Below are 12,255 nucleotides of genomic sequence, written 5' to 3'. Positions count from 1 at the left end.
AAAGAGCAACGACCTAAATACATTGCAGAGCAAGAGACTCTGTGGTTCTGACATTAAAAGCCAATCCCTTCTCATGAAAATCTGGTGAAAGCCTCATAGTCAGTTCATTTACATTTATAAACATGTATTTTGACAGAATTCCTTTGGTGAACTTGTGTAGATGAAAATCTATTGTTTTCAGTTCTACTTCTTTTATCTGAGAACTCCCCGAAGCCTTCACATTAAAAAAAAAAAAAAAAAATTGCAATGTCTGTACTTACGGTTACAGGCTGGTCTTTCTGCCATGATTGTTAGCATTAATCACAGGTTGTCTTCTACTCTCTTGCCTTGCTTCTCACTTCCAACTTAGGTTGATAAACAGGTGCCATCTGGATATCCCACTGCCATTCATTCTCTTCATCTGTATCTCAGCACAGTTGTGTCTGCTGAGTACTTCCTCAGTGCTAGCAGACTGGCCGGCATCCAATCTGGACAAATTGCTGATCTTTTCTGCCACTTAACATCAAATAGGGCTTCTAAGGAACACTGGACAAATAGCTTAAGAAGCTAGATTCAGCATCTAAAGATTGGTTGGCTTTTCTTAAGTATACATAGTTAAAGGAGTGCTACTACCTTAAATAACTTCAAGTTGGCCTGAAACTTGGCCTATAATTACCTAAGCATAGGCCAAAAGCTGTACATAATTTTGTAAATTACTAGAAGCAAGACTGTCTGAGTCCTAGATTACCAGCATACTCAACTAACATTAATTTATAGATTATTCTCTCTTCAAACTATGGGATTAACATCAAAGAGGAATAAAGAATTAGAGTAATTAATATGATACCACATCCAAACCCACTATAAAATACGTAACAATCTTCTTCTTGCCCTGATACTTCTTTTATCAGGAATAATTGATTCCTAGTGCCTGTACATGGTGAGGTATTTCAAAGTTTGATGTCAAGGAATAATAAAATAATCGAAAGTACCTCATAGAAACTTTGCTTGCCAGCATGAGGCTTAAAATAATGCAGAGCTTTCAGCGTAGGAAGCCTGATTGGAGTTTTCTATGTCTGGGCAAAAGCTTGCCTCAGTCTCTGAGATGGCTGGAGGGGAGTATGAGATCTAGTCCCCAAAAAAGAGAAACAGGAGGATCTTGAACTATAAACTCACAAAGATGTAAGTATACATAAAATAAAAGGTAGGCAAAGCTAATGAATAGATGTATCTAACTACAAAAGAGGCACCACTAAACATGATGATTCTGAAAGTTATCTAAGAGAGCTTCCTTAGATTCTTCTATGCTTGTGGAGAACATGCTGAAATAAATTCTCTGAAACCATAGCTATGTGAAAAACACAATATTATGATTATCATAAATCATCATTATTGTATTTCTCATTATTTATTACAAGATGTATTCATCAAGTATATTTTGAATGCTAAGTATTGTGCTATGTATTGGGAGTATAATAATAAACAATTTAGGAAAGAGCTCATCTTATGTTAGAGTGAGTCTTGTAAATAGCCAATTCTTCAGCTGATGAAATTTTAGAGGTTTGGACAATTCATCTCCAAATGTCTCTTCCTTTCATGTTCCTTTCCTATCCTGCATTTTGTGGCTTGCCCAGTTTCCTATAAAAATTTAAATAAGCCTTTAAATAGCCATTCATTCATCCACTCATTTCTTCAAACAATATTTATTATTGTGGCTATTGATGCCATCAGTACACTATTGCTAGGAACCAGGGTGTGAAGGGTAGAGTCACAGCATAGGTGCAGGCACAACTGAGTATATGGACAACTACAATATGATCCAACAAGCCCTGTGATAGTGATAATGGCAGAATGAAAATAGAGATTCAGGACAGGGCACCTAAGAGAGATTACAGAGGACACATGGACAGATATATTACATTTTAAATAGGTTTAATATATTTAGGAGTTTATGAGATGGAGACATGCTGGAAGTGAAGTTTTATAGTTAGAGGGAAAGCATATAGGGTGGCATGAGGGGGTATGTTCCTTTGCTATTAGGCAGGTGACTTCTTAAAAGCTTTTAGCACATAGCCCGGAGGTAACGGTTGTTGGCAATTCACCAATATGAAAAGATGGGACATAGGGTAAGAACTTGGGATGGGGGTTGTTCAGGAGAGGCAGGTGAAGGTAGAAATAGGACACTAAGACATTAAAACATTTATTACAGACTTTGCTGGGAGTCACCACATCATAATATGCATTGTGTACTTATTTACCCTAGAACTCCGTGAAAACCTCTGTGGAGTGATAAGGAATTACTGAATCTCCTTTAAGATGTGTGCAGCTCTATTAGCAATGAAAGCTAATAAATACAAATAGAGAAGGAAACAAACACACACCATGAAAGAAGCTAATGAGACTGTGCTGCTATAGCATTTCCTGGTAACTGAAAGAAATTCTGGTTCAACCAGCTGTTACCTGGTTGCATCCAGTTTTTCTTGCTCCCAGGCATCAAGCAGGTACAAGAGGAAGTAGAAATGAGGAGTGAAAAGGAAGAACTTTTCCAGGAATGATCGGTAAAATTAAGGAAGCCATTAAATTTGTCTTTGTTTTACCACTTTAATAATTTTGTAAGCAAGTGACTTCAGTGCCCAGAAGGAAAAGTAGTAAAGGTGTATCACTATCTAACAAATCATTCGCATTATTCTTTGTAATCTTTCTTTTAGATATTTAACAGCTTGTAATGACTATGATCTTGCAGGCACTTCCCATAAGCTATATATGCATTATTGATGAAGTTCTATGACTGGAAACTTCCATCACTGCAATGACTGTTGGAAAGCACAGGTTCATTCAAACGAATAATGCATAGGAGTTTGTCACAGTTTTAATATATGCATTCTTCTTGCAGATGGTTGAAAAAGAAGGTTATCTTCAAAAAGCTAAAATTGCAGATGGAGGAAAGAAACTAAGGTAATAAAAATTCTTCAGTTCACTTTTATATAACTATTCTAGTTCCCCATCTCCTCAATTTCTGTCACTGCTATTGCTTGGAAAGAAAGGCCCCATGGTGCAAGACTAGAATATTCCCCTCTGCTATCATTATGATTAACATTATTTTAATATGATTATAGTTTTCCAATGAAGCACTGTGTTTTATTTTATTGCACAGAGCATATAAATGAAATGCTTCTTGTGTTCCTAGGACTTGAATCTTTAAAAAGATGCAAAGAAATAAGATAATGGATCTTGATTTCTAGGATTAACAGATTAGGGAATGAATGGACTCATTTTGCAGTATATAAAAATCTCCCTACAATACATTGAGGGCATAGTTTTTTGAAGGATGAAGCATTTGCAATACATTTGTTGCTCAATCATTTGAGGAAAAAATAAAAGGAAAATAAAGTCATCTGATAGATAAAAAGTTGGAAGTTGCGCATTTGGGGATGAGATGAACACAGGGTAGATGAGAAAACTTAGAAAAACTAATAAGATTTTCCTAGACAAGAGTAACAGAAAGCTTGGAGAAAAATTTAAGGTCGATAAGAAAGTAGACAAAGATGCAAGGTAACTTTTATATATGGGATATTTGGAAATAATAATCTCCATTTTAGTATTTTTCCTATTTCTCATGTAGGTATTATTATAGACTTAACTTTATGCTAGGTTATGTGGAAGCTGCAGAGGTGTGTAGAAAGTGTTCACAATGGGAGACAAGGTATTTACTTATGACTATATTATTAACACTTAATACCATAAAGGATAAATGTACTAATTAACTACAAGATGGGACACATAAATTGTATAGTACAATTCATTACTAGAATGGAACTCTGGCCAACACTAGAGAATGAAATATGTTTTGTTTGCTTGCTATAATGGAGTAAGTATATATTTATTTAAAATAAATACAATAGAAGAAAACAATCATTTGTAATTCTACTACCTAAATTAGCTATTTCAGTTTTAAAGAACAAACTCTGATTTCTGCCAAATTGTGTTCTATTCTGGAATAGCGACCTTGAACCCTCTCCTAGACTGTTCCTCTGTGGTAACCCTGTAGCCACCCTCCCTTGAGGGGTCCAGGAGGAAGATGCACAGGAGATAAAATCAAATGCAAGGCTGCTTTCTCTATTGTGTATGGAATGGATGGTCAACAGGGACCTTCTCTATAGCACAGAGAACTCTATTCAGTGTTCTGTGATAATCTATATGGGAAAAAAATTTGGAAAAGAATGGATATGTCTGTGTGTATAACTAAATCACTTTGTTGTACAGCAGAAGAAGTTAACACAACATTGTAAACCAGCCATACTTGGATAAAACAAACAAAAAAACGCAAGACTGCTTTTAGAGACTGGGCTAGTCCCTGCCCCTGTGGAGAACCTGGCTTAATGTGTTGGGTTCTGAAAGGGCAACAGGGGGGATTCTTTGACTAACCCAGCCTAGCGCCTCCTTTTGCCTGGACTTCATTCTTAATTATATCAGCTCATGGAAGGAATGCGGAGGGTGTAGCAATAAATCTTCTGAAGATGAGGAAGTCAGAATCTTTTCTTATCTTACTAGCCATGTAGACAAAAAAATCCAAAGAGGGACAGAAAAGGACCCAAGGACTTGCCTAATTATCACTTCAGCTTTTCACTGGGGATTGGTAGGAGAGAGGAGGTGACAGCTTTGTTTAGTCTTACCCTCCAGCCTCATGCAAGGAAGAGGAGGAGATCTAGAAGGAATTCCAAGCAAACAAGATGATGCCCCAGTATAGTGGTATTGTAAACCTTCCTGTGCATGAGTCATCCATAAATCACCCTCGTAAAATGTTTTCTTAGAAGGTGGTGTCAAGCAGAGAAGCAGAATAGGACCTTTTCCCCAACCAACTCATGTTAATACATTTTTTTTTTTTAGGTAGTTTCAATCAGCATGTGTACCATTTTGTATCATTTTGTATTTGTTTTATTTGCTGTTTCTTTAATCAGCTTGTATACCATTTCTGTGTTCTAGCTGAAATACATGTAAACATTAGTTTGTACTCTGTTTTATTGTTATTTCAATCAGTTTGCATACAATTATGCATTCTTTCAGCTTTTTTCACTTAAAGTTTTATAAATTTTAGTTTTCCTTTGTTTTTGTTTTTAACCTCAGGTACACAGAATTGAGTTGATTATATTCTTGTGTGTGGCCTTATATTATCATCATTCTAGGCAAGACCCGTAGCTGGTTTTATTTTATTCTTAGTCTCCAGTGCTCACTTCAATCCTCTGTAGAATGTGTGTTCTTTAAATCCACCTTCCATGTATTTGTTGGGTGATATGTGTGGCATTCTAGAAAACAGTATGTATGTGAATGTGTTCTAAATTGTACTAGCCTTTTAAGTTATAATCCTCATTCTGTTTCAAACTACTTTTATTCAGTGTTAGTTAATTGGGACATCTATCTATATCTACATATTTAAAACAACTTCATTTCTTCCAACAGCTTCCCATTTTGCCATGTGTGCACACACCCAATCTTACTTACTCAGGCTTCTGTGAGTGGGTATCTAAATTGTCCCTAACTCTTTCCATCTCAAACAGCATTGCTGTAAACCACACATACCTGTCTCCTTACCAGCCAGTTAGGACTTCTCTCTGGAGAAATTCAGGTGTAAAGGATTGTTTGGTGGTAAGGTGCACACAGTTATAAAAATTCATTGGGGGTGTGACAGACTTTCTCCAGAATGAGTGCATCAGTTCACACTCCCTCCGCAATGCAGAAGGGGTCACCTTTTGCCATAATCTCATCAGCACACAACATTATTAAACTCTCAGTTTTGCATGTTGGTGGCTATAGGGCATTACTTTTTAGTGTCACATTTATTTTTATTCTTCTGATTGGTGTTTCAGTTAAACATCACCTCACCTATTTAGAGTCAGTCAGGTTCTGCATTTCAAGATTTTCCTATGCATAAACTTTGACTATTTTCTATTGTTACTCTTTTTTTTTTTTTTTTTTTGAGAGAGCTCCTAATATACTCCAGGTAGGAATGCTTTGTCAGCTTTAGACTTGCAGATATCTCCTTCAAGTCTCTTATTATTTACCTTACTGATGAAAGTCATCATGACCAGCAATCTTTAAATTTGATCCATATTTATTCATAATTTTATTCTTTATTGTTTGTGGGATTTGTTTTATTTTTATTATAAGCACTTTACAAATAGAAAATTTTAGACACAGAATGTTGAATAACATACAATATCCCACATGTTGATAGGACTGTAATGTACCAAACCGTTTATACACTCCTCTTTTATTTGATTTTTAAGGTGATTCCAGTTTTATATGAAAATAATTATAAGTACAGTAAACTTCCTATAGCTTGTCAATTTTTCTTTTATATTATCTTAATTATTATTCTATTATTATCTTAATCATAAATCTCAATGACTTGATTAAACCACATGGCCATTTTTTAAAAAATGACATGTTTTGCCATATTGCTTACCTAAGGAGTCTGTATATTTTTGTAACAAGAAACAAAATGGTCAGGTTAATCATAATCTCGAAAAATTGTGTAGTTTTGTCGTTTCCTTTTTGGCGCAGCAGAAACAAATCTGACTGGTATCCATGAGGATGTGGGTTCAATGCCTGGCCTCGCTCAGTGAGTTAAGGATCCAGTATTGCCATGAGCTGTGGTGTTGGTCACAGATGCAGCTCAAATCCCTCATTGCTGTGGCTGTGGTGTAGGCTGGCAGCTGTAGCTCTGATTAGACCTCAAACCTGGGGACTTATATACAGGTGCTGCCCTAAAAAAAAAGCAAAAAAAAAAAAAGTGCAGTTTTTATCCCATTGATAATTTAGTATCTATTAAATAGTATACCATAGTTGCTGTAATTTGTATTTCTTATGTAAAATTTATTTTCATTGCCTTTCATTGTTTATCAAGGTACTTTATCCCTTCATACATTTTAATGAGTTAATAGCAATAGTAACGGATGCTTCCTCTGTCAAGCACTTAACTAATTGCTTTACCAGTAATACTGAAATAATACTCTAAAATAAGCTGTGTTATTGTTTTCATTTTACAAATGGAGAAACTTGGTTACATATATCAACCTTTCCTTCTCGAAATCCTTTTTTTTTTCTCTTTCCTTCTAAGAAAAAAATTTTCTTTTTAAGAAAAGTTGGACCTACCTCTGAATGCATCAAGAGTGGGTAGAAGGAAGTAGAACTCTTTGGCTCTATCTTATATTCATGAAAGGCCATAATTTGCTTTATTTTGAAGTTATAGATATTTCCCCAGACAAGATTAAAAGCTGAATACACTTCATTGTGAATATTGAAAATATACTTCTCTGATGAAGTATAGGAATTCCTGCATTTTAGTTGTTCTAACCCCAAAAGCAAATTATCTCAGGTCTCTCTGAGGCTTCTGAAGACCTTAGTGAAAAGTTCTTTTCAATTATTTAATTTCGAAAAGCCCCTGACAGCATGTAAGCTACTTCAGCAGCTTATCTCTCCTTCTACACCTTCCACTTCAAGCCTAGCCCCCTGTTTCACCTCATTTGTGTCTCTGTATTTTTTTTTTTTCACATTTGGTTTTTCACTCTGCTCTGCTCTCCAGAGGGACATGAGAGGAAGTACTTGAGTGTGAAAAGAGGTACATGGAAAGAAATAAAGTAAAGAGTGTGCAGTGTTATGTCTACTAGTGTCCTAGAGCCCATAGCTATTAAACCTTTGTTTTTATTTCTTTTTAAAAAAAAAACAGTTGTTACACTGTTTAATAGACTTCTATAGATCATGATACCAAAGTACTCACTTGATATAAACTTTTTTTTTTTAGCACTTTCTGCTTAGGATACCAATGAATTATTCCAGGCTGAATCTGTCTCTCTTTTTATGTTCAGCAGTGAGGATTTGAGGGAAGGTTTGGAGAGTATGGAATACACAAGTTAATTTGTAAAAGGTAGTTTTAGTTTATAATTCCCAAACTATGCTCTCTTATAATTTCCACTTCTAGTAACTTTTGAATATATAAAGCTTTTACATTTCTTGCAAGAGTGACAAAGATGTGTGTATTTGTATATCAGTATCTCTTTGGCCCTTTTTTTAAAGCAGAGGCAAATTACAAGAAGCTTTAAACTCTAAGACAGAAGAAATAAGTTGCTCGCTTAAGTTTGAGAACTAGAGCATATAACAATGTCTGAGTGATTTTTCAGTAAATCATTCAAGGATATAAGAGTAAATCACTCCCACACCCACCAAGTGCTGTGGAATCAAGTCAAATTCAATGTGACCAAGTCAGATAAGAGAGGCCAGCAGCCCAAGGAGAGCCTGAAATTTACAAAGGAAACTCAGGTATATTTTCCTCTTGACTTTTTGGTTTGCCACTGTCGTGACTAAAGGACACACAACGGAATGTAAGAGATAAAGCTTTGATTTTAGAGAAATAGGTATGTTAAATCTGAGCTAAAGCTAACAGTTTTTTATAATGGTTAAAAATGAATATTTTAAGGCCTGTTTTCCATGAAGCTTTTTTCGAATAAGCAAAGTTGCTGTTATTATGTGCTGCCATCTGGTGTCCATTTTGTAGAATGCAAAGTTGGTGGGGTTTTTTTTGCTTTTTTTTGTTTTTTTGTTTTTTTCCCCTAAGCTGATGTCTGCATTGAGGGTTTTTTGAGGGGTTTTGGTTTGGGTTTTTTGTTTGCTTGCTCTTTGTTTGATTGTTTCGTTTATTTGTATGTTTTACTTTCTACCTTTACAAGTCAGGATTTGTTTTAGGAAGTTCTCTGAAGTGTCTCACTTGGAGAGACTATCCCATTAGGTATATTGTTTGTAACGAATTGTCCTTATTAAAATTCAGTTCTAACGCCTTCCTAATTATATTAAGGATCTTCCCCCTTCCCCTTAGATATGATTTATTTCGTGACAAAAAAAATTAAAATAAATACTTGAATTTCTTGTCTCAGAATCTGTTTCCTTTACTGAACTACTAGCAACAGTATCAATCTTTTACCTAATTGTTACATGTTAAATCATTCAGAGACTGTCTTACTGATTCCTGGAATCTCTGGCTTACTGAAGTTTGATATTCTGACCTATGTGTCTTGCTTAACCCTCAAGTCTATCCCTCAGCTTGGTTTTTAACTCTCTGTGTGGAAAAAAAAAAAAAAAATGCCCTCAAAGTTAAGATGATGAAATGTTGGTGAATTAATTGGCTCTCGCTGATGGGTGAAGGTAGGGATGAAAGGGCTTGCAGTTCAGCCTTGCAGAACAGCCCAGGACAGACTAAGTAGTGGCCTTGCTCCAAGGAGTTCAGAGTACCTCTTCACAACAGTTAGGTGTCTTCCTCTCCAGAGCCCATCACGAGGCTCTGCATAAATATGCCCAGTATGACCAAGGGGGCGCTGCATGCTTCTTGCTCCAGAGATGGTTGATACAGCAGAATGAGTGGCTTTCAAGGTCCCAGAGACTTGGCCTGCATCCCATATTTATGACTATGATCCCTTTGGGTAGAATGCAGCCTCACTAAGCCTCAGTTTTTTTATCTGAAGTGTGGGGGATATCAACTACCTCCTAGTTCTGCTTGAAGGATTTATTTATTTCCATGTTCATTACCTGTCTCTCCTGATTAGAGAACTGGTTTGGGGATTAAAGTGCTTGATACAGACAACATACCAGGTGCCATACCTAGCATAGAGCAGGAACCAATGCATGTAGAACAGCTCATCTTATTAACACACATCTGAGAAGTCAGGGAGCCTGCTAGAGAAGGCTCAGATATTACTACTAAAATTATACACTAGAGAAAATACAGTCAGCCAGGAGTGTTAGATACTTTTAAAACAACAATAGGAAAGACAGGCCAAACTCTTGGTAACTAAGGAGTGAAAATGGGAAATGCAAGAAGTAGGTGCTTTTGTAGCCCTTGTTAGTGAACAATGGTAAACACGGAGCAGGAAAAATCTAGATGTACGACTCTCCTGAAATTTGCGAGCCTAAACATTCTTTCACTCAAAAACATTTACTGGAGTTCCTGTCATGACACAGCGGAAATGAATCCGACTAGGAACCATGAGGTTTCAGGTTCGATCCCTGACCTCATTCAGTGGGTTAAGGATCCATCATTGCAGTGAGCTGTGGTATAGGTCGTAGATGTGGCTTAGATCTGATGTTGCTGTGGCTGTGGTGTAGGCTGGCAGCTGTCGCTTGATTGGACCCCAAGCTTGGGAACTTCCATATGCTGTGGGTGGGGCCCTAAAAAGCAAAACAAAACAAACAAAAAAACAAAATAACAATAACAAAAAACATTTACTGAATACTCACTAAATGTCAGATACAGTGCCCTGCAGTGCCCAGAAGGAAAAGCTCAGGAGGTCAGGGATAGTGTTCCCCTTTTCAGGGGTGCTAGGGAGGTAGAGTAACATTTTTCCATTCTGAAAATTGCTTCATCCTTAAACAGTCTCTTTTAAAAGTTTCGCTGAAAACTGAGACAGTCACCTGTCCTGCCTTAGCCCTATAAATTTGAAGGAGCTGCTCACTTCCTGAGTTGGAATGTACTGAACAACAGTCACCTGCAAGAATTCGGTTGCATATAGAAATCATTAAAAGTTCAAGTCAAAGCAAAACCTTGCCAGTTGACCCTATTCACACTCTCTTCAGAGCTGTCAGTGCCATTCAAAAGGCTACTGTGTTAGAGTAACTGGTGAGAAAGCCCTGCTGGTATCCTGAGAATTGCAGGCAACACAGTGGGCCAAACAGATCAAATGGGAAATGGACTAGAAAGATATTGTAAAGAAAATGGCCATGTCTCTAGAGTACTTCATTCAGAGAGGAAATTTCTGATCTAAATCATAGGTTAAAAGATGTTCCGATTAGGTGAATTCTCAGCTATTGAGGAGGCTTTTGAATCACTTTCTGGTTTTGGGCTCCCTACTGAGTGCAGGTGAGTCTGCTCATCACAAACCAGAATAATCCCCTAGCAGGAAAGAGACAGAGGTGATGCCATTGTTAGAAGCACACCCCTGCTTCCTGCTTTTTATGAGGAGTTGAAAGGTCCATCATGTGACTTCTTTAAATCAGTGCAATGTCTAAGAGAAAATAGAGCTTGGGAGTGATGGGCATTTGACTAATCCTTCTAATTAACATCAGGTAAACTAGTTAACCCAGGAGTCCATTATACCTTGCCATAGGCTCTGCACATTAGTTTTTATAATTTGAGACTTAGGACCAAAACTATGGTGAAATCTGATATTTACAGTCTCCTAACCAAGAGAGTAGTATGACTGTGCATTGGAGATATTGCCAGTTTGAAAGCTCCAGACTACCTCAATAAAGGGAACAAGGTAGCAAAGTGAGTCATAGGAATTTTTGGTTTCCCAGTTCATATAAAGTTATGTTTATACTCTTCTGTAGTCTATTAAATGTACAGTAGAATTATGTTTTTAAAATAATATAATAATATATATGATTTTTATACATAACATATAAAATTAAGGTATATATATCATAATTCAAAAACATCATATTGCTAAAACATCATTTGAACCTTCAGTGAGTAATAGTCATTTTGCTGACGGAGGGTCTTGCCTCCCTGTTGATGGCTGCTGACTGATCAAGGTGGTAGTTGCTGGAGGTTAGGATAGCTGGGGAAATTTCTTAAAATGAGACAGTAATGACATTTGCCACATAGATCAATTCTTCCTTTCATGAATGATTTCTCTATACACGCCATACTGGTCAGTGATATTTTACTCATAGTAGATCTTCTTTCACAATTAGAGTCAGTCCTCTCAAACCATGTTGCTGCTTTATTAACTAAGTTTATGTAGTATTCTAAATTCTTTGTTGTCATTTCAGCAATCTTCATAGCATCTTCACCAGGAGTAGATTCCATCTCAAGAAAACATTTTCTTTGCTCATCCATAAGAAGCAACTCCTCATCCATTCAAGTATTATCATCAGATGCAGCAATTCAGGCTCCACTTGTAGTTCTCTTGTCTGTTTCTACCACATTTGCAGTTACTTCTTCCACTGAAGTCTTGAACTCCTCAAAGTCATCCATGAGAATTGGAATCAATTTCCTCAAACTCCTGTTAATGTTGATATTTTGGCCTTTCCCCATGAATCAGGAATTTTCTTAATGTCATCTAGAATGTTAAATTCCTTCCAGAAGGTTTTCAATTTATTTTGCCCAGATCCATCAGAGGAATCATTCCTATGGAAGCTATAGCCTTACAAAAAATATATTTCTTAAATAATAGGACTCCTTGATCTATGGGCTGCAGCATGGATATTATATTAGCAGGAATAAAAAAT

The 12,255-nt window shown here is 36.4% G+C and overlaps 1 protein-coding gene across 6 annotated transcripts in view; it reads left to right on the top strand.

Moving 5' to 3' along the window:
* ARHGAP15 (Rho GTPase activating protein 15) overlaps positions 1 to 12,255 on the top strand; it is a 619,196-nt gene that overhangs the window by 82,737 nt on the left and 524,204 nt on the right. For all 6 annotated transcript variants that reach the window (XM_021076338.1, XM_021076339.1, XM_021076335.1 and 3 more), the window contains one exon: positions 2,873 to 2,934. In XM_021076338.1, coding sequence (XP_020931997.1) covers positions 2,873 to 2,934 — 62 coding nt within the window. The remainder of the gene's footprint in view (positions 1 to 2,872; positions 2,935 to 12,255) is intronic.

Source organism: Sus scrofa, chromosome 15 (genome assembly GCF_000003025.6).
Source record: "Sus scrofa isolate TJ Tabasco breed Duroc chromosome 15, Sscrofa11.1, whole genome shotgun sequence".
Lineage (NCBI taxonomy): Eukaryota > Metazoa > Chordata > Mammalia > Artiodactyla > Suidae > Sus > Sus scrofa.
The sequence above is the reverse complement of the archived record's forward strand: the minus strand, read 5'-3'. Positions and strand labels throughout refer to the sequence as shown.